Below are 22,897 nucleotides of genomic sequence, written 5' to 3'. Positions count from 1 at the left end.
TGCTACTTGACACAAACATACTTATTCTACTTGACACAAACATACTTATGCTACTTGACACAAACATACTTATGCTACTTGACACAAACATACTTATTCTATTTGACACAAACATACTTATGCTACTTGACACAAACATACTTATGCTACTTGACACAAACATACTTATGCTACTTGACACAAACATACTTAAGCTACATGACACAAATATACATATGCTACTTGACACAAACATACTTATTCTACTTGCCACAAACATACTTATGCTACTTGACACAAACATACTTATTCTACTTGCCACAAACATACTTATGCTACTTGACACAAACAGGTACCAAGGCAAGTTGAAACAAAACATATGCCATGTAACCAAAGGCAGGTGGACACTAACATGCTAAGGCTATTTGGTACGACTGTGTACAATGGCAGGCCTACACAAACACATACTAATGCTTGTTAGTATTTTCTTTCTGCACTTCAAATGGAAGTGACTGCTAGTCTTCAACACTTTAGCTGTTGGATATAAATTCAGTCATTCATTGTTGTTTGTTGTTTAACGCCGCACTCTGCAATATTGCAGCTGTATGACGGCCATCTGTAAATAATCCAGTCTGGACCAGACAATCCAGTGATTGACATAATGAGCATAGATCTACGCAAATGGGATACAATGACATGCATCAACCAAGTCAGCGGGCCTGACACCTGATCTTCTTATTCGCCTTTTTTCAGCAAGCATGGTTTGCTGAAGACCTATTCTACCCCAGATATTCACGGGTAAAATGGTGTTGTTTTGAAATGTCATTAACATTTGACAGCAAAATGTGATCCTGGAGAGAAAAATAAGCTCTTGTTACCCTTTTTGATTTACATATATTACCAAAAATAGTGATTGTGATAGGTATCACATTGTATCACATTTGTGCATATTGTAGTGTTACTTTGTATCATTCCGGCCTGAACATCAATGTGCCAAAGGGGCGGTCGGGTAGCCTAGTGGTTAAAGCGTTCGCTCGTCACACCGAAGACCCAGGTTCGATTCCCGACATGGGTACATTGTGTGAAGCCCATTTCTGGTGTCCCCCGCTGTGATAGTGCTGGAATATTGCTAAAAGCGGCGTAAAACTCACTCACTCACTCACTCACTCAATGTGCCAAAACTGATGAAAATGAGCAGCCCTAGTTTTGTGTTGATTTTGACAGTTTCTCTCAATTTCTCTCAATTTACAATGTGCTGAAGCACAGGTTACTTTGTGACAGACCAGGAGTGAGTATTGAGCTTGACCCGAGTTAGCTCCTATAATGTGCAGTGTTGACATTAGGAATGAAAGTTGATTAAAGCTCTGCAAGCTAACGTCGAACCCATTCGACAGAGGTGTCACTTCCCGTGCATCTAATGTCGAACCCATTCGACAGGCGAATAGCATAACGACACCCCAAAATAAAACTCCCCATATCTGTTTACCAAGTAGGCTTTGCGTAACATTTGAATTACGTATGACATGCATAAATGCTCAGCTTGATCAATATCAAAACTTTCAGTCATTTATTTACCTCAAAAAGAAAATATCGCGAATTAAAAAAGTTTCAGCCAAACTTCTCGGCACACAACTACCAGAAACGGCCATTGTTGACTTTTGGCACTTCACGTTGAGCGGCATGCAGTCCGATATTTTCTTTATAATTTCATCATTTTTCCTATTCGATCATAATTTTTTGTTTGCTGATGAAAGGAAAACACTCATGTTCCTTAATTTCTAAAAATTAGCAACTTTCGGTGTAGCTAATTGTAAACAAAAACAATCTGAATCGTAACATCATCGATTGGATGGAACTTGTACGATCATGGCCCTTGTTTAATGAGGCACCGACTGTTTGAAATCACCCTCCCTCTTTAGAGCGCCTTATGCTAAAATTAATCCAGCAGGCAGGGGTAAGAAGTGTGAAAATAATTCAGCAGGCTAAAGGTTAAGAGCACCTTGCCATTACACTTCACATTACCAAAGGTTCCATATATTGTGGGTCCTTAGATAAACACCTCAAGGACCCACCATGAAATCCATCAACTACAAACACTTTTGTGTCCATCAGCTTGGAGTTGGAGCACGTTGATATTCAATTCAATTTTTTCCAATGACACATAATGATATATGATGGTTTGCACCATCCCACCTCTCTGCAGCCAGCCTGTGATCTGCTCACATGCTGTTGCCTCTGTCAGACACCGATACAGAAGGATAAGCAAGATGGATGGAAGCAGGTCAGATGTTTCCTGGGCTAAACAAATACCAGGAATGGTCCTTGATTTACAGAGCATGTGTGTACTGCAGGGCCGGCCATGTTCATGGATATCTCACAGTGAACTGAACATTTGGACAGTGTGATCGGATGTACATATTGAGCCCTTCTTAACAATGAAATAAAGTGACACTATGATCAAGGTTAAAGTTTTGAAAAGGCCTACATTTCTGGTCTCAGATGACCAAATCAACAGCTTGTGTTTTGTTGGTTAAACGAAAGTCTTATACGAAGTATAGATTAATATTCAAACATTACACTGGAATAGTTATCAAGTTAATTTTTAGTTCACCTCACTGGCGGCCATATTGAATGTTGTTTTGGGTCATAAAGCCATTTTTACATATTTCTTTATGAAATCTGATATGCAGCAAGCATGTGGCATTCTGAATAACATATAATATGTTATTTGTCATATTTTGATTCTGGATCCAGCTGGATCCTTTGACCTTCACATCACAGTCTCGGGTGTTATTGTATTAAATACAAGGCCCACAGAGCTAAAACTTTACATGAATGTTCCCATCTATGGTGTTTCTAAAAATTGCTTACTGACTTCAAATTTGAATTTAAATGTGTCCACCACGGAAGCCATGTTGAATATTTGTATTAATTCTTCCCACAACTCAGCCATTTCTGCATGTATTTCAGTCGGTGAAAACCCCTATTTTAGACCCAACCACAGACGAGCCTGCCTTCATGTTTCATCAAATTATCTGCATACAATGGTGAACAATGGCAGAAAAGTTTTGGCATATGGTTGCCTTGGAAACCAAACTTACTTGAAACAAGGAACATTTGCAGAGGTTGTCAATACAGATTTCTAAGCTTAGTGCCCATGGCAGGCAAATTGGGAAAATAATTTATATTTTGTTCAAAATTTGGATTTTTAAAAAGTTTTTAATTTCCTAAATTTGGAGGTATTTTAACATTGCCTTCAGTGTGATAATATAAACTAAGCATGAACTATACCTCTTCCTCTCTACTGACCTGTTGTCAGTGACATACAGGCTACATCTAAAAAGCCATAACATTAGTTAGAAATATATTAATATGAATTTGGATATATTTAATTACAATTTTGCACCCATGAAGATCTGGGGTAGAATAGGTCTTCAGCAATCCATGCTTGCCGTAAAGACGACTATGCTTGTCGTAAGAGGCGACTAACAGAATCAGGTGGTTAAGCTTGGTGATTTGGTTGTTGCATGTCATCACATACAAATTGCGTGGATCGATGCTCATGATGTTAATCACTCAATTGTCTGGTCCAGACTTGATTATTTACAGACCACCTTCATATAGCTGGAATATTGCTGAGTGCGGCGTTCAACAACAAACAAAATGTAATATGAGGTGTGTGAATGTGTCAAGCTCTTATTCCTACGACTAAGTAAATAGTCATTGGAAGTGACATGCCTGAATATTGCATAAGCTAAGTATGATGCTTAGATGGTGTTTCATCACGCCCATGCCTCCTACTATCAGCCTTTATTTCCCTGTAAGTATGGACCTAAAAAGTGTTACAAAATTCCAAAATAAGGTGGATACAAGTTTCTTGGATGTTTTTATTATAAAGTACTGTCAATGTCATGATCAGGCTATATGAATGCGGACTGAAAATTGAAATAATGACAGATTCCCTAAGGCAATGGACAATTGCCTGAAAAATGAGACTGAATTATAGACAGTTTGACTGAAATGATTTGGACTAAATTTAATCTCCTCATTTTAATTTGGATCTTTTTTGATATTAGAATGATCAAAGTAACGTCTCAGAGTATGCACTTTACACAGTATATTGGATGTTAACAAATGTCAATAACAACTCCTTTCCAAAACATAAAATATAAACATGATAAAGATCTTGAAAAAACAAGGTCATTCTGCTTGAACACATGTTACGGCTTCAACCCTTTATTGGATTACATTTGTGCTATCTATTGATTGTAGTTCAGAGCATTTACAAGGAGACAAGGCCAGTAAACACATGTTGGCTGTATTTGTCATCAGACTCCTAGGTGCTCAAGCTTTAACTGGTATCCCTGCTGATGCCATTTACTTGACTGTGGGGATCTATGTCAAAATAGCTCCCCAGCCCACAGTTGCTGGTACTGAGGTTAAATAGCATCACAATGTCAGTCGCTGTGTATTCGCTGATTGTATGTCATTTTTCGCCGATGGCCTGGTTTGTTGCTCATGTTTTCAATCACTGGTTTGCCCAGGCCTGACTTGATTGACTGCAGGCTGATGTGATATTACTGGAATATTGCGGACTGTTGCATGGGTCACTCGCTCACTCACCCATAAACTTATTTACCCTGTGAAGGTCTGGGGTAGACCCGTGAAGATCTGGGGTAGAATAGGTATTCAGCAACTCATGCTTGCCATAAAAGGCGATTATACTTGTGGTAGGAAGCGACTAACGGGATCGGGTGGTCAGACTCGCTGACTTGGTTAATGCATGTTATCGTGTCCCAATTGCATGGATCGATGTTCACGATGTCAATCACTGGATTGTCCGGTGCAGACTAGATTATTTACAGACCGCCGTCATATGGCTGGAATATTGCTGAGTGCTGTGTTAAACAACAAACAAACAAACAAACATAAAGTTGTATCCCGTTTTGTGTTGTAGGTGTTCACCAAGTCCCAGAATGACGAGGTGTTTGCATGGTGGCCATCCAGGATCAAGATGCTGAAAGGGGAGTTTGCTGTGGTGGAGTATGTGGGCCAGGACAACTACACAGACATCATAGCTCTCGACAAGCTACGGTCAGGCAATGCAAAGTATGTATTCATGCCAATAGTGTCCAGGGGTGGTTAATATGGGTAATGCATTTGTCTGGGTTTGTAGTTGTGTGGCATATTACCAGGAGATGTGAAACATTGAGTGCATGGGCAACCTGCTTGTGTAAGGGTGCTGAACTGTGCTGTGCAGAGTTGTGTCCCTACATTGTGGCAGGATATGCAGGTTGATGGTTCTTATCCTTTTGTATGGCCCATAACTTTTTAACCATGCACCCTAGCTTCACCAAACTTGCTACACACATTACCCCCAATGAGTACTTGTGCCTTTTGCTAGTTTGAAGATTCTGATTTTTTTTATATTTGCCATTTCCATGGAATCAAGGTGAAACATAAATTTTGGGTAGAGTATTTGTATGATCCATGTTTACAATATTATGTATCCTAGCTTCACCAAACTTGCTACATTAACCACTATGATTTTTTTTATATCTTTTATAAGATTCTGAAAGTTTTTTCTTTGGCTGTTTTCATGGAATGATAGAATTTAGAAATTTTGATGACTCGTTTTGTATAGCTAATATATTTTCCAAAATTGTTTCTGTGCTTTGTGTTAGTTTGAATTTATAAATTCTTTACAATTTCTGTTAAGGCTAGATGGAAATTATTAATTTATTGATTTTCTTATATGGTATTGTTCCATTTTTTATGTGTTTTTATATCAACAATTTTTTATCCTTTTGATAATTCTTCTTATGTATTTCCTCAATCAAATTTTTATTCAAAGGTGTTCATGGTGATCTACTTCCTCGTAGTGAACACTTGTAACATGGGAGATTTGGGGGGGTCAATTGTCACTGGAACTCAATCTTAGTTTTTAAAACATTGAAGTTAAAATCAGTTAGAAATATGTAATATTTCATTAATTAACAAACTATTTACTATTTGTTGTTGACCAGCAGGGATAACGGGGGTATGTGAGCTTGCTCACTTCTTTCTTGTTATGTTCTGGGTATTTTTTTGGCATGAGGTAATCAAACACAACCATGTAGCCATGCGGATCAAATCTTTTTCAAAGGATTTGTAGATGGCCTGGAGCACAAAAACATTTCGTTTCTGATTTCGAGTTAAAGTTGATTATGCGTTTTCATTGTGTTTCAGTAGGTAACTGAAATGTTCAACCCAACTCACACCCACTAAGTCATAATTATTTGCTTAGTGACTCCTAACGTGTTAGTATCTGTTTCTAAATGGAGATGGAAGAGAGCCGTATCCTGCAGCTGTCTGGCGGGCCCAGTTTCAAGTCCACTATAGATTTCTGAGCACACCAAATGGCAGTGATAGAAACTAACAGTTTTAGTCCACTAGCCCTTATGATGTTAATCTGTAGCAAAACCCTTGAAAAGGGCCAATTTCTTGCTAGTCCTTATGATACCTTAACAATAGGGCAATTTGGCAAGGACTAAAGGACTAATAGTGCCAATTGCATTTTCATTGCTTTCAATATTACTCAATTATTATCCCCCTGGCATATAATGCGGGGGGATATAGCGATCAGCCAGTCCGTCTGTCCGTGTATCCGTCTGTACATCCGTAATCATTTCCTTTTGCGGGGCAGAACTCGAAAACAATTCAGTGTATTTGATGGAAATATATCTATCAGTCACATACTGAAGTTGTGCCTTTTGCTATTTAGGAATTTTCTTATTTTATATTTTTTATGTTTCCATGGCAACCAGTTGGACTTAGGTTCTATAGGGTAGAGTTCGTTTCCGGAGCATAACTCAAAACCCATTCAAAACTTTCAAACAAAACTTTGCATGTCTATCAGACTCATGCTGAACTGGTGCCTTTTGCTATTTAGGAATTTTAGAAATGTTTATTTTAGAATTTCCAAGGAAGCTATTTTGACATGGGCTAAGAGAAATGTTGGGTCAGTTACCTGGTTTGGGACCATAACGTGTTAAAAGGGGCGGGGGATATAGATGACTTCATTGACTAAACGCTTGTTTAGTTATTGTTTCTTGTAATTTGTCATTTGTTTGCAAAAAAAAAACCCACAGAAACATTTCCATTTCATATGGATGTGACCATGGTGGATCTTTTGTTGGTAAACAATGTATGCTTCTTAAAGAACATTCAATTCTTGACTCATTACATACCGAATTTCACATTTACTTGTGGTTACTTTACAGACAGCTGCTGGGGGGATATGTCATCTTTCTGACTCTTGTTTAAAAATCAATATGTTAGTATTTGGCAGTTTTAGGTTATCTGAATGATCAGATAACTAATTATTACCTTTTCTTTCAGTCCCACAATCAGTAGCAGTAGTTTCTTCAAATATATACTGGAAGTGCCTCCTGACTTGAAAGAAGCGTAAGTATGACAACATTGGTAGCATCAGATCCTTAGCTAGTTCCAGTGTAACATGCTGACATAGTCAGGAATTATGGTGGTCGGGTAGCCTAGTGGTTAAAGCGTTCGCTCGTCACGCAAAGACCCGGGTTCGATTCCGGACATGGGTACAATGTGTGAAGTCCATTTCTGTTGTCCCCTGCTGTGATATTGCTGGAATATTGCTGGAATATTGCTAAATGTGGCGTAAAACCATACTCACTCACTAACTAGTCAGGAATAAGTTTTATCCAGCTTTCGGGGGCATGGGTGGCCAAGTCGTCTAAGGCGCCACAATTTGCTGTGCAGAGTTGCGTCCCTTGGGCAAGCCAGAAACCTACGATTGTGGGTTCAAATCCGGATTCACTCCGATTATGTTTCTATGTTTGTCAGCACCATGCTAAACGTCTGAGACCTGCATCACTTCAGGCTTTTTCCCACTTTAAGCTGACATGCAGCGATATAACTGGAATACTGATAAACGCTAAAGCCAACACACTCACTCATCTGTCAGTCTCTTTCAGTGAGAATAATAGGGGATAGTAGACCTTTGTAGTAGTGTCAAGAATATGGTGTTGTGATTTTCTTTTTTTTCAGTGGTCTAATTAGTATGATTTCAGAATCATTCTACCTAATTTGTCATTCATTATGTCAGTATGATGCACAAAATAACGGTAAGAGGCGACTAAGGGGATCCGGTGGTCAGGCTCGCTGACTTGGTTTATGCATGTCATCGTGTCCCAATTGCGCGGATGGATGCTCATGATGTCAATCACTGGATTGTCTGGTCCAGACTCGATTATTCACAGACCACCGTCATATAGCTGGAATATTGTTGAGCTCGGCATTAAACAACAAAATAACGTTGGGTATTATCAGTCTTAAGGAAGAGGAAGGGATATTTCTAAAATATGACTGCTTATAATCTAGCCTTGGTGGAATGACATTCATGAAGTCAGCAGATGGATGAAAAGTATCTCATGTTTTGGTCAATACATTTATCATATGTCCAGTATACTCTGTTTTTGACAGATGAGAATTCTTTGCTCATGTAATCTATAGATTGCTGTAATTATACAGGGGGTTTAGAACTTTTGAAATGGTCCCTACTTTGCACAAAGCAGCAAGCTGTCACCAGACGCTAATGATGTGAATTTAGATTTTGGAGAAGCATGTTTACTTGAGGGAACCTCTGAAGCTCATACCATATGTTATGCAGCAAGTAAATAGAACTTACAGCAAGTAAATAGAACTTACAGCAAGTAAATAGAACTTACAGCAAGTAAATGGAACTTACAGCAAGTAAATAGAACCTACAGCAAGAAAATAGAACCTACAGCAAGTAAATGGAACTTACAGCAAGTAAGTAGAACTTACAGCAAGTAAATAGAACTTATAGCATGTAAGTAGAACTTACAGCAAGTACATAGAACTTACAGCAAGTAAATAGAACTTACAGCAAGTAAACAGAACTTACAGCAAGTACATAGGACTTAAAGGGGCGACCATGAAGCTACTACAATTTGACTGGTTCTACGTTACATTGTGCCTCAATCTGGAAGGGCCTCTCGTTCTAATTCAGGAGCAATGTATGAGGAGAGATCATACATCATTAACACAATTTGTAGCCATTTGAAATTAAACTCCACTCAGTGTAAGGAGCCAGGACTTTGTCCATGTACCGTGAAACACTGATTAAGCTTGATTCTCATGATAACTAGGGCTACTAGCCATGCTCCAAGGCTGTACTGAAAGATAAATCCATTGATGTGTTGTAATTCTATGTTTCTAATCGCAAAGTCTAAATTAGCAGGACGCCTGTCTTTTATGGGGACAACTTGTTCTTATTCTTTATATCACCGTCATTTTCCCTGCAGTTCATTTTTTTTTCTTCTGTTGTTAATGTTTGTTTGTTGTCTAACGCCGCACTCAGCAATATTCCAGCTATATGACGGCGGTCTGTAAATAATCAAGTCTGGACCAGACATTCCAGTGATTGATATGAGCATCAATCCATGCAATTGGGATCGATGACATGCATCAACAAAGTCAGCAAGGCTGACCACCCGATCCCGTTAGTCGCCTCTTACGACAAGCACAGTCGCCTTTTAGGGCATGTATGGGTTGCTGAGGACCTATTCTACCCCGGATCTTCACGGGTCTATGACTCAAATGACATGCTATTCATTAGTTCAGCAGATCAGTAATAGAGTGATGATTCTGTTTCAGATGTCAAGAAGAAGAAACTCACATAGACTTCAAGAAACATTGTGGTGCCGCTGTTATTAGTTACAACCCTACAGACAACTCGCTTGTCATACTGGTAAGTTCTGTTTTAAAAACCTCACAACCAGTTCCATCCCTGTTTTTGTTGACCAGATTTGTCAACCAGTTGTCAGACTGGTAGTCCTTTCTAGGGCTGCAACGAACACGCTGTGAGGCGAATACGATTCGTATCATGACTATATGGTAACGAATATGAATATCTGATCACGAAAGTCACGAATACAATAACAGGTCATCAGTTGATGTATTATTCATAATATTCAGTGAAACAATAACAAAATAAATTATTTGACATAGTTTGACCATGTTGACGGTGTTAATGATTATTACAATATTATATATTCATATGCGTACTGCAATTATCCAGGTACTAGTATCTGCTAAAAAGCGACAATGACCAGTGACCACATTGCTGTCAAAATAAATATATAAGAGTGCTGTCTTTGAAGAAATCTACACATGCATGTTATTAGTTCTTATGGATATTTTTATTTAAAAAACTCATTTTATTTTTGTTGTAAATATTCGATTCTTGTGTCCACGAATACCAAATTCAATTCATGAAGGGATATGGTTCGATTCACCAAATACATGAGCCCTAGCTCTTGGGCAATTTCAAACAAACCGATTCTATTGCTTGTTGTTGGAATGGGTAGTCAGGCTCACAAAGCTACAGATAAGCAGCGTAGTTGCGTAAAATACCCCCCCAAAATATTCAAAACCCAATTTGACCCAAAACCCAAAACTCAAATGTATAAAAACAGCACATGTAAATACCCAATGAAGCTTTTTCAGCATGCGTACAAAGGAGCTAATTTCAAAAACACAATTATGAACTAATTTACATTTCAAATCAAGTCTATATATTTATAACAGTTATATACATCTGAAACATTATTTCATTTTTTTTTAAATCTTAAAATGTTCACTAATTTGGGGGAACACCAAATAGAGTGATGAATAGATGAGTGAAAAAATATTTTTTACCCAATAAAAATGTAATAAGCCAATTAAAATAGAAACCCTTGAGTAAAACTCAATTGCTCAAAAAGTTATGTGGAGCTGGACTCAGTTACTTTCTTCATTGGACATGCTCACAATATCAATCACTGGATTGGTTGGCCCAGAATTGATTATTTACATATTTACTGTGTTGAAGCCAGACTATTGCTGACATGTGTTAGCCTCGATGCTTTTAGTCCGGCCGACTGAAAGATCACTCACTGTGACAGACTCATTAAGAAACGCATCCGCAGTGAAAGACATGACTAAAGGTATTGCACTGCCAGTCCCCTAGTTGTGACACTGGTGAAGACCTGCAAGGACTCGTATGCCTGTTGACACCCCAGTTGCAGTTATTTTACAAAAACAAATTGTCCATGATGAACTGAACTATTTTCGTCAGGTGTCTTCCCCTGCTAAAGTTTGTTCACTTTTCTGTCTTTTTAGAATGTAAGGAATTTATTATTTAGATAAGAAGGTTTGTTTCTCATGCTGAAAATAATGTATTGTTTAATGTTTGTTCCAGTCCACCAGTGAACAAGTGATTAAAAAGGCTTCCATCATTGGTGACATGTTCATCCGAAATCTACGCCAGAAAGTATTATTAAAACAGAGGACAGAAGAAGCTGTCAAGAAATTACAGGTATCCAATAAAACAACATTCACTCCCTCATCCATAGTAGTTAAGAATATATCCGTAGTGATGCGAGACTGGCCAAGTCCATGTTTCTTATCTGAGTGACTTCACTTCACATGTGTATGGGAGAGTAGAGTGTCACATTTGTCTCTTTTTTATATAAGGGCTGCTGTCAACATGGACCCACATGACCCTTACTTCTTGTTCAGACCACCTCCGTGGTCTAGTGGTAGAGCGTCCACCCGGAGAGCGGAAGGTCCGGGGTTTGATCCCCCGCCGCGTCATACCAAAAGACGTTAAAAGATGGTACATCTTGTTACCCTGTCTGGCGCTCGGCATTAAGGGGCTAAAACAAGGAGTGGTCGGCTCGGAGTCAGTATACTGTGTCTGAGTGGGGTATTCATGTTAAACTGCGGCATGGTATCTCAGTAGGCTAGCACTATAAATCGGCATTGCTCTGGACTAGTACAAGCAGCCACACAAACACACACACTTGCATGCAAGTCACTATATAAGTGCAATAATCTTGGTCAGGACGTTAAACCCCATTTCACCTCACCTACTTCATGTTCCCAACCCTTTCTAACTATATCCCAGTGTTCCCGTTTCCGGAAATTACTAGGATTTTTTTGCCGGTAAAATTAGGTTTGGACCAGTAATTCATATGACTAACAGTGCCTGTGGACCGGTAAATAAAGTACCTTATAAATCTTTGTTGTTGAACAAAGCATCAGTGATAATGAGAAATGTCATCTCAAACCCAAATGAAATATTCCGGGGGAAAAGAGAAAACAGAAAAAGAGAGTGCGCTGTTAAACAACAAACAAACACAACTAAGTTACTTTAGAGATGACTTCATCGAATTTGTCAGCCATGAATGTCAAAAATGTGGACGGGGGAGGGGATTTTTAGAGTTGCCAGTCTCCTGGGTTTCAAAAGCCAGCTGAAACACTGTACCCTGAACACATCAGCCCCAGCTTTGAGATATTGCTAGAAGTGTTCCAGGAGATGTTTTTTGCTGTGGTAAGAATTCAGCTTGTCTGAAGGATAGAACAAACATAACATCAGTGTTGAGAAGAGATAGAAATGTCCACTAGATATTGGGGTGTCCTGCAGCATTGATATTGTTTTCCAAATGTACAACACCTGGTTCCCGATACAATGTATATATGTGATAGCACCTCTCTCACACACGGACGGTTACGGGGCACGTTGTGTCAAGCTACTATCACTGCTGATGTTCAGAATATTAGTAGCAGCAGCACTCATTCAGCATGATTCAGTCAGTCAATAGTATTTTGAATGTTTTTATTTATTTTATTTCAATTCTCGATTTAAGGAACTTGATTTAACATGCACCACGTTGCACCAAACAAAAGCAGGTTGTACCCTGGTCCCATAAATTTATCAAAGTTCAAACATAGGCTGGTCTGCTGCCAGTGTTGCTGTGCAGAGTTGCGTCCCATGGGCACGCCAGAAACCTATGATTGTGGGTTCGAATCCTGGTTTGCCGCGATTATGTATCTAGGTTTGTCAGCACCATACCATTGCTTGTGGGTTTCACCGAAGTGGTAAACGTCTGAGACCTGCATCACTTCAGGCTTTCCTAGCACATTAAGCTGACACGGCGTGATATGACTGGAATACTGTTAAAAGCGGTGTTAAACCCAACTCACTCACTCACTCACTCTGATTAGCCGTGGTTTGTGGGGTTAGCAAGGATGTCACGTGTGTAGGTCATGTGAAAGAAATGTTCCATTGTCCATGATCAGAGTACCAAGATCCGGTCGGGGTGTCACGTGTGTAGGTCATGTGAAAGAAATGTTCCATTGTCCATGTTCAGAGTACCAAGATCCGTTTGGGGTGTCATGTGTGTAGGTCATGTGAAAGAAATGTTCCATTGTCCATGTTCAGAGAACCAAGATCCGGTCGGGGTGTCACGTGTGTAGGTCATGTGAAAGAAATGTTCCATTGTCCATGTTCCATTGTCCATGTTCCATTGTCCATGTTCAGAGTACCAAGATCCGGTCGGGGTGTCACGTGTGTAGGTCATGTGAAAGAAATGTTCCATTGTCCATGTTCAGAGTACCAAGATCCGGTCGGGGTGTCACGTGTGTAGGTCATGTGAAAGAAATGTTCCATTGTCCATGTTCAGAGAACCAAGATCCGGTCGGGGTGTCACGTGTGTAGGTCATGTGAAAGAAATGTTCCATTGTCCATGTTCCATTGTCCATGTTCAGAGTACCAAGATCCGGTCGGGGTGTCACGTGTGTAGGTCATGTGAAAGAAATGTTCCATTGTCCATGTTCAGAGTACCAAGATCCGGTCGGGGTGTCACGTGTGTAGGTCATGTGAAAGAAATGTTCCATTGTCCATGTTCAGAGTACCAAGATCCGGTCGGGGTGTCACGTGTGTAGGTCATGTTAAAGAAATGTTCCATTGTCCATGTTCAGAGTACCAAGGTCCATTTGGGGTGTCACGTGTGTAGGTCATGTGAAAGAAATGTTCCATTGTCCATGTTCAGAGTACCAAGATCCGGTCAGGGTGTCACGTGTGTAGGTCATGTGAAAGAAATGTTCCATTGTCCATGATCAGAGCACCAAGATCCGGTCAGGGTGTCACGTGTGTAGGTCATGTGAAAGAAATGTTCCATTGTTCATGTTCAGAGCACCAAGATCCGGTCAGGGTGTCACGTGTGTAGGTCATGTGAAAGAAATGTTCCATTGTCCATGTTCAGAGCACCAAGATCCGGTCGGGGTTCATGGAGGAGTTCTGTGTACGGGACGACCTGATGGGCCTGGCTATTGGAACACACGGTGCTAACATTCAACAGGCTCGCAAAGTAGAGGGAATCACTGGCATCGAGCTTGACGAGAATACATGCACGTTTAAAGTGTACGGAGAGGTGAGATGATGGACACGTGTTACATGGCAGATTTATGTTCTTGGTAATGTTGATTTAACAAATCCTACTTTAATTTGTAAAAGGCTGTGATTAACTTTTTTAATAGTTATGTCTGTATGTTATTTTGGAAGGCCCCCATTGTAATCATTCTAAAGTTAAAAAGTCTAAAGCTAAGGCTGCTTAATATTTGAACTTGTACTTAAGCTTGGGAGTGACAGAATCCAGGGTTCTGGGAGAAACATACCAGTTATACATTTTCAACTTTTTGCCTTCATGAATTTCAGACTCCAGAAGCTGTAAAACAAGCTAGAAACATGTTAGAATTTGCTGAACAGACATTTCAAGTCCCAAGAGATCTAGTGGGTAAGTATCAAGAAACAAAGACATATTTGAGTCAGCCAGTGTATTTATTGGGCACAAGCGGTCTTCATTGATGTAGGTTATTCCTGGTTTTCGTATTCAAGCAGCAAAATACATCTCAGTTGTATGAGGCTGAATACAATGCTTGTCAACACTGTCAGACTGTTTGGATTGAATATAGTTTGGTCTCTGGACTGGTTTAAGGTGTAATTACACCTTGACTGATTGTATGGTGGCTTCCACAACCCTGTCATGCTTCTGGGTTGGAATAGGTCACAAGCAACCTCTGCTGGCCATTAAGAGGCAACTTAATGGATTGGGTGGTCAGCCTCTTTGACTTAGTTCTTTGTGTGTCATTGTACCATGACGACGTGGATTGTTGTTCGTGATATCAATCACTGGATTGTCACCTCCACTATCATATCACTGGTGTATTGCGGAGTGTGGCATTAAATAAACAAACAAAACATGTGAGGAATTATTGTGTGGCGACAGTTAGGACCATGCAATCATCTACTATTATTTCCTGGACATGAGCGATTATTTCCAAACTGTAAAAAACAACAACTTACATGCACACACCTAGGTTCTTTTTAAAGATCTTTTATTGCTGACTTAATTTTAGACGCCTTCACCCACTCTCCAAGGGCACGGGTGGCCCAGTTTTCTAAGGTGCAGCAATTCGCTTGCACTGTTGTGTCCCTTGGGCTCGCTAGAACCCTCTGAGTGTGGGTTGGAATCCCAGTTCGCCCCAATTACCGTATTTTCTTGAGTATAGTGCGCACTTTTTTTCGAAAAAACACAGCTGTGTAGAAGGGGGTGCGCATTATACACGAATTATGAGTTTGGATGTTTTTTTCCCCCATGGAAAGACATTACCGTGAGCACGAAACACCGGAAATACCATGTCAACAAATCCATACTGAAGTACGCAAAATAATCATGTAATTACACTGTCTGGCTATAAAAAGTGTTCTTTGTATATCTGGACTTATGTTTGTAACTTATTTCATTAATTTTATTCAAAATTCCTTATAATATTGTTTTTATTAATTTTGGCGAAATCGTGTGTGAAGCGATCGGAAGATCGCACAACTCACCGTTATTAACAGCAACCACGGTCAGAATACCGCTATTGACGCCTTGAAACGAACTTTAGTTGACAGAGAATCGATACATATATCATAAATGACATACTTTGACTCAATAAAAGTCATATTTGTTTTTGTTTGACGATTCTATGTCAACATGAAATTCTCGCGATCAAATATTGAACCCGCTAGAGGGGGGTGCGCATTATACATGGGTGCGCACTATACTCAAGAAAATACGGTATGTTTCTAGGTTTGTCAGCACCATACCCGTGCCCCTGGGTTTCACCAAAGTGGTAAACGACTGACACCTGCATTACTTCGGGCTTTCCTCCCACATTAAGCTGACTCGCCGTGATGTAACTGGAATACTGTTAAAAGCGGCGTTAAACCCAACTCACTCACTCAAAAGTGATGTTAACACATCTCACTCACTCACCCACTCACCCACCCACCCACTCTCTCATCCTTCTTTGAAAATGTGAGCTCTGTTGTGTTTATAAGTTTAGTAAAACCCTGTACACAGTCAACACCACATGTTTTCCCCCTTGACAAAGCATTATTGAAAAGGTAAAAACATTGCTTCATGTACCACTTGAATATGAGACTTGTCTTGTTTCAGCCAAAGTGATAGGGAAGAATGGTCGAAACATTCAAGACATAGTGGACAAGTCGGGTGTTGTGAGGGTCAAAATTGAGGGGGACAACGAAACTGACCAGCCAAGAGAAGAGGTATTAACAATACAACACAAAAGTTGATTATTAATTATCTTGTTCAGTATAGTTGCATTGTATGTCTGATGGAAACTTTTGTTTGGTTAAATTGCGGAACCAGATCCTGTATACTGTTTGTACGAAAAGCCTATGTTTGCAGTTGATCATTGTCTTGACTGTGATATTAAGTGTCAGTTTTCTGATAGCTGTTAGCAGTTCATTCTTTACATGATGAAATTGCAAGATGATCAAACCCGTGAAGATCCGGGGTACAATAGGTCTTCAGCAACCCATGCTTGCCGTCAGAGGTGACTATGCTTGTCGTAAGAGGCGACTAACGGGATCGGGTGGTCAGGCTCACTGACCTTAGTGCGTGGATCGATGTTCATGATGTCAATCACTGGATTGTCAGGTCCAGACTTGATTATTTACAGACCGCCGTCATATAGCTGGAATATTGCTGAGTATGGCGTTAAACAACAAACAAATAAACAAATTGCAAGATGATCAGATCTTGACTGTTTTTCAGACCTTTGAGTTTCAGGGACAGGTGCCTTTTATTTTCGTGGGAACTGTAGAAAGTATTGCAAATGCACAGCTGTTATTAGACTACCACTTAACACATTTAAGGGTAAGTACTTTCTCTTCCACATGGCTGTGAAACTTATACAATGAAAAAAAGTGAAACTGTAATTTCTCTGTTTCTTTGGTGAAGTGATAATTTGGTATTTGAAATTTATGTTAAATACCACAAGGTTGTTGTGATAAAAGAGGCATTTCAGTTTCTCGAAACAATTTCAAAATGACTGTAGTTAGCAACCAGCTTGTAACACTCCTGAGAAGTTTGAAGCATAATGAAAGCTGCATATCCATCTGGGTGGTAAAAACTAACATGTTTTTGTCCACTAGTCCTAGACCCGTGAAGATCCGGGGTAGAATAGGTCTTCAGCAATCCATGCCGTAAAAGGTGACTAATGGGATTGGGTGGTCAGGCTTGCTGACTTGGTTTATGCATGTCATCGATCCAAATTGCATGGATCGATGCTCATGATATCAATCACTGGATTGTCTGGTCCAGACTCGATTATTTACAGACCGCCGTCATAAAGCTGGAATATTGCCGAGTGCGGCGTTAAACAACAAACCAAGCAACCTTATAATGATAACATATTGCAAAACCCTTGAAAATGGTATATTTCTACTGGTCCTTATGATACCTTAACTACTGGGCAGTTTGGCAAGGACTACAGCATTAGTGCGAATTTCAAATGCTGCATCAGATGCCTATATGTCCCATCAGTGAGAAGCATGTTCCTTTGTTTTGTTACAGGAAGTGGAGCAACTGCGACAAGCGAAGCAGGAGATAGACCAACAGCTGAAGAGTCTCTCTGGCCCCCAGTCTGGGCCCTACTTCCCCCCACCACGGGAAAGGAGGTTCGTATGTTTTGTTTGAAGGCAACTCATTACTCTATTACTGGTCTGCTATTGTCTGTTCTGAAGTGATGGGCTAGCCTCACAGTTATAGCACTCCATCTTTACTAACCAAAAACCTGGGTTTGATTTTCTTTATTGTAAGCTTGTTTATTGTAAGAGTCATGAAGGGGAGAGTTGCGGTCTAAAACCCAGGTGTGATTTCTCCCCAAGGCTGATATGCCCCCTGAGTTTGAGTAAGCCATTTATGTGCTTATGACCCTACTCGTTCACACTGTTTGATTTACAATTTTCAAGTCTGAAGTTCAAAAGCTTCCTTATCCGTAAAATGTAGTTTTCTGTCATGTTGTATCTATCTGGAAACTGAATATCCTACCATGCGAAGGACAGTTTGGGTGGACCATTCAGTGTCTGCTTCAGTTCGTTTGACGTATGATTACATTTCAGAGGGAGCAATGACCCATACTCAGATGAAAGAGGGAGGCGTGGTCGAGGTGGGCGTGGCATGGGACGAGGCCGGAGATGGGCAACGGAGAGGCATGGCATGAATACTGGTGAGATGAACTGATGACTTCAGAACCAAAATAGGACAGTAGACAGTAGCACAGACTGCAGGCCCTGACTAAACTCTTCAGGCCATCATTTAGAAATCTGCAGCTTATTGTCACGAATAAATTGACACTTATTTTTACTGCAGGCCTAAAGAACCCATACATATTTGAAACTACAGGCCCGACACAAGATCTACCTGCCACCAGCCTTATTTAGAACACTGCAGTAGGGTAGCCTTGTGGTATTTGCTAATCTAGACCATGGTTTGATTTCTCACTGTGGTACAATTTCCGGGATGCTTCTCTAAGGGTCTTCCCATCATGATGTTGCTATACTTGAGGTGGCCTAAGTGGATAAAAACAGTGTTTGGTCCGTCACTATAAAATTGGCATGAGTCACACACGCACACACCCACGCACCCCGAACCACACCACACCACACCACACCACACCACACCACACACACCATCACACACACCATCACACACACCATCACACACACCATCACACACACCATCACACACACACACCATCACACACCTTCACGCACCATCTCACACCATCACATACACAGCACACACACACAGACTTTATACGAGAGCAAGCATCTTGGACGTGACGATAAACCCCACTTCACCTCACCTCTCTGCCTCTGTACCAGGGGATGAAGCGACGTCTCCAGAGCCTGTTGGTGATTGGTCAGCGGAAGTGATGGCAGAAGAGAGGCGGACATCCGGCTACTTGACTGACAGTGTTTTGAGTGGAAGGGGGCGTGGCTACCGGAGAGGGCGTGGTAGGGGGAGGTACGCTGGGTACTCATCTCGTAGAGACTCGGGTAAGTGTCACTGTAGCATGTCAGTCAGCATGAATAGATTTGGGAATCTTCATAGGGAATGGTGTGTTGCATACTGCTGCTTGACATATTGATTATGATGTGCGGGAAAGCAATGAAAGCAAATATTAAGAACAGTTCATTCTTCAATTGATGAATAAAGTGTGTACCGCAGCATAAGGTATTTGCCCCTCACAAAGGAATGATGTAACTCATTGAATTGTTCACTGTATGTATAAACACAGATAGGGCAGTACTTGAACTTGTATAGACTGCAAAAGGAAGACAAGTTCTGAAAATGCGTTTTTTATTCAGAAAAAAAAGCATATGGTTTTCTTTGTCAATATTGAAATAGGAATGTGGCAAAATAACAAAAAATTTGGGAAGATAATAAATTATTATGAGAAACAAAATAGATTAATCACATATCAGCATATCAGTATTGGATGTTATTCATTCACTGGAAAAGACAATGTGTTTACGGGGAGACATGAATCACTCAGTCATACAACATGACATGAGCTATATTTATTATGTCTGGCTTACAGTTCATAGTTATTATTACTCGTGTGTTTCCATATTGTAGATATCACATATCAGGAATAAACATTAACATTTCAATAATCATATGATATATACAATACGGAAAGACAGGGTAATAATCTCTTTATCATGTAATATCTATGTTAAAATAATGGAATTTTAAGACAGAATTTCACTCAATGAATTAGCTTTAGCACGGTCTTATATAAGTCTGTGGCTTTAGAAACCGTGTATGAATACGTTTGAGTGAACCGCCCAGTTCATCATATAGTGCCACATGACTAGCAGCCATGTTTGCAAACAGAAACGCGGCGACACATTATGAAACCCCTGCATACTGGGTACATTAGTACATAGTTCATTGAGAAACAATCATTGCAACGATGTCTGGAGCGTGAACATGTTGAAAGTAGTTCCTGCTAGGTGACCCCATTTGTGTATTTATCAGATCGTGATACTAAGTGTATCATCCTGGTTCCTCGCTCAATAACACAAGCCATTATGTGATAGTTACCTTTATCTGTATCCTTCGTTAGCTACTCGGCATGTTGTGCAGGTTTTATGTCAAATTGTTAATAAAAACGCAGCTGTGTGTATACATACATATACATATAGCTACAACTGTCAAATCAGAGAATTGTGCATGTTTAGTTATTGGAAAATTATCACACTTGATCTTTCAACACAGAAGCCCCATGTGGAATTATGGTCTAGACTTACTCCCAGCAACCTTTGCTGATCGTAATAGCCTGGCCCATGGATTGGGTGGGCAGACACGATGACTTTATTATAAAATTGATGGCTTGAAATGTTGTTCCACAATATCATTCACTTCATTGCCTGGTCCAGACTCCATCATTTACAGGTTGGAATATGGCTGGAATATTGCTCAGTGCTGCATTAGACAACAAGCAAAGAAACCTTGGTGGACTAACTGTGATATATAGCTACTGTAACATTAAGACCTATTGACTCACTCACTCACTCTATCTGCAGTATAGCATGCATGCATGGAAATGGGATGTGTCCAATGGCCATACTTAAATTTAACTTAGGCTAAAAAAAAATAATAGTCTTGTTTTTTGTTTCCATTTTAAATCTTTTGTGTGCATTGTGTTTAAGTATTAGGATTTTAATTAAAAAAATGAAAATGAAAATAAAAACAACTGTAATGGGAGGAACAATAGTCAATTAATAAAAATGCTCATAGAAGGAGAAATAAGACAACGGTCTGATCATCATTCCCGAAAATGATTTGGCTTCACTGTATTCTTATTTTATCATCCCAGAAAAGTTTGGTGAGAAGAGAACCCAAAATACGGGACTTAAGTGTTCCTTCAACAGCTCACACTTTTGATGAATAGTGTTATAACTTGTGTGTGGATTTGAATATTTTTGTGTATTTGGATGTATAAATAGAGCCATTCTGATAGTGATATAAAGTAAGAATCCTTATCTCTTCGAAAGCACACATGGGTGTTATTTTTCGCCTGGAAAAGAAGGATCTTTGTCTTGAAAAGGCTTTACCTTTTGTTGCAATTATGTTTGAATGATGTTAAAAAAGTTGATCTAATACCTGACTAAATTGATGTAATACTCAGACATTTTAACTGAATAGTTTTGAAACAGCATTTTATAATATGATCTAGGTGAGCTTTACAGTCTGGTAATAAAATCAGGTGAGCTACATGAGCTTTGATCTGCCATTGCACATTTACATTGGAGCAAGACTTCTCCAGCATTACTGTGTTTGAGCGGAAGCTGGACATTGTGGGCACATCTTGTATTGCATGGTTCTGGTAGGTAGCGGCATGCTGTAGGGTTGTTCTCTGTTTGGCAGATTACGAACACTACGATGGCTATCGAGGACACAATAATACGGCAGATCACCTGAGACTTAAAGTCACACGGACATGTATGTTGTTTGCTTTTCCCTTCCATGAGCTTGTTAATACCTCCACTGTGGAACTAACTCTGGCAGCATGAGGAGTGATGCGTGTGGCTTTGTTGAAGAGATGAGAGTACATTGGGAGAATGTTTTCTCTCTGGGTTATTGAAGGGACCCAATTTCCTTGGAAAGGTTTCGAGAAACTGAGATTCAGGTTGGGGGACTGTCAGGAGGAATATTTTCTAGAAGTTTTGTCAGTAAATATCAAGGTATGACTATGGTCGCAAATCCGTTGGACTCCAACAGAAATTGAAATGTCAAAAGAAAAAAAAAATTCAGTGGTTTTTTTTATTTCGCTGACCAGAAATAAATATAATGCCTTTTAAAAGCCAACTCATTTACTGTTGCTATCAATATAAATAAATTATTTAAAATTGAGTAATTAAAGCCCTCTTCTTGATCTTTTGAGGAAATATAAATAAAGAATTTAGTTAAAATTGCTGTTAAGAGGATTTGATTTTGTGTTAGGTGTAGTTCAAATGCTCAGGAATTGCTTCTGGTGTAGTTTCGTTTAGTCTTAGCCATGAACTCTTCATTGGAACTAATTTTATGTTTCTGAAATTAATAAAATATAGCCCCTTTTGTTATAAATATGAAAAGAACACCAGCTTGTTTCCTGCCTGACTTGTTATTTCTGCATTTGGTTTGTTTGATACTAAACCTTTTTGAACAGAGAACAACAATTGGTATGTTTTATTGGGTGCAGTTGTGCGTTTGCTTGACTAATATATATTTGTATAGCTGCATGACTTGAATAATTTTATAGAATCAAGACTATAATCATTCATTGTATTTCGTAAAAAGTTAATCCTTTGATCTATACATGCATCCTTTATCTAATTTTCTATTAACTTTTTCACAAAATATGGCCAAAGAACTATTGTATTTTGTAATGTACTCATTAACCTTTGTTTGTAGTCAATGATGATGATGACTCCCGCGATAGCCGTTCACGTCGTCGGATGACTGATGATGATGATACCGTCCTAGATAACGCCAGTGTCAACAGCCAAGATCAAGGTAATTATTTTTTTACATAGAGATGGATGTTTAGATATTGTCTTTATTATCGTTTGGTAATTTTCTTGAGGGCATATTAGGCCCAGGCACCCTAAGAAGCTGTGGTCTGTATCTTGTCTTGTGCCAGAGGCTGT

General features: G+C 39.5%; 1 protein-coding gene across 2 annotated transcripts in view; it reads left to right on the top strand.

The window, feature by feature from the left end:
• The window catches only part of LOC124111139 (fragile X mental retardation syndrome-related protein 1-like), a 53,597-nt gene that overhangs the window by 20,628 nt on the left and 10,072 nt on the right, over positions 1-22,897 (top strand). The window contains exons 4-16 of one of the 2 annotated variants that reach the window (XM_048391353.1): positions 4,937-5,088; positions 7,360-7,425; positions 9,673-9,766; positions 11,258-11,374; positions 14,106-14,273; positions 14,558-14,636; positions 16,347-16,456; positions 16,968-17,069; positions 17,769-17,872; positions 18,317-18,423; positions 19,082-19,255; positions 21,636-21,710; positions 22,662-22,763. In XM_048391353.1, coding sequence (XP_048247310.1) covers positions 4,937-5,088; positions 7,360-7,425; positions 9,673-9,766; positions 11,258-11,374; positions 14,106-14,273; positions 14,558-14,636; positions 16,347-16,456; positions 16,968-17,069; positions 17,769-17,872; positions 18,317-18,423; positions 19,082-19,255; positions 21,636-21,710; positions 22,662-22,763 — 1,450 coding nt within the window. The remainder of the gene's footprint in view (positions 1-4,936; positions 5,089-7,359; positions 7,426-9,672; positions 9,767-11,257; positions 11,375-14,105; positions 14,274-14,557; positions 14,637-16,346; positions 16,457-16,967; positions 17,070-17,768; positions 17,873-18,316; positions 18,424-19,081; positions 19,256-21,635; positions 21,711-22,661; positions 22,764-22,897) is intronic. The other variant, XM_048391354.1, reaches the window with a different exon arrangement.

Source organism: Haliotis rufescens, unplaced genomic scaffold, assembly GCF_023055435.1.
Source record: "Haliotis rufescens isolate VD_foot unplaced genomic scaffold, xgHalRufe1.0.p SCAF_9, whole genome shotgun sequence".
In the NCBI taxonomy this organism is placed as follows: Eukaryota; Metazoa; Mollusca; class Gastropoda; order Lepetellida; family Haliotidae; genus Haliotis; species Haliotis rufescens.
Note: the sequence above shows the minus strand (reverse complement) of the source record. Positions and strands in the feature narration are given on the sequence as shown.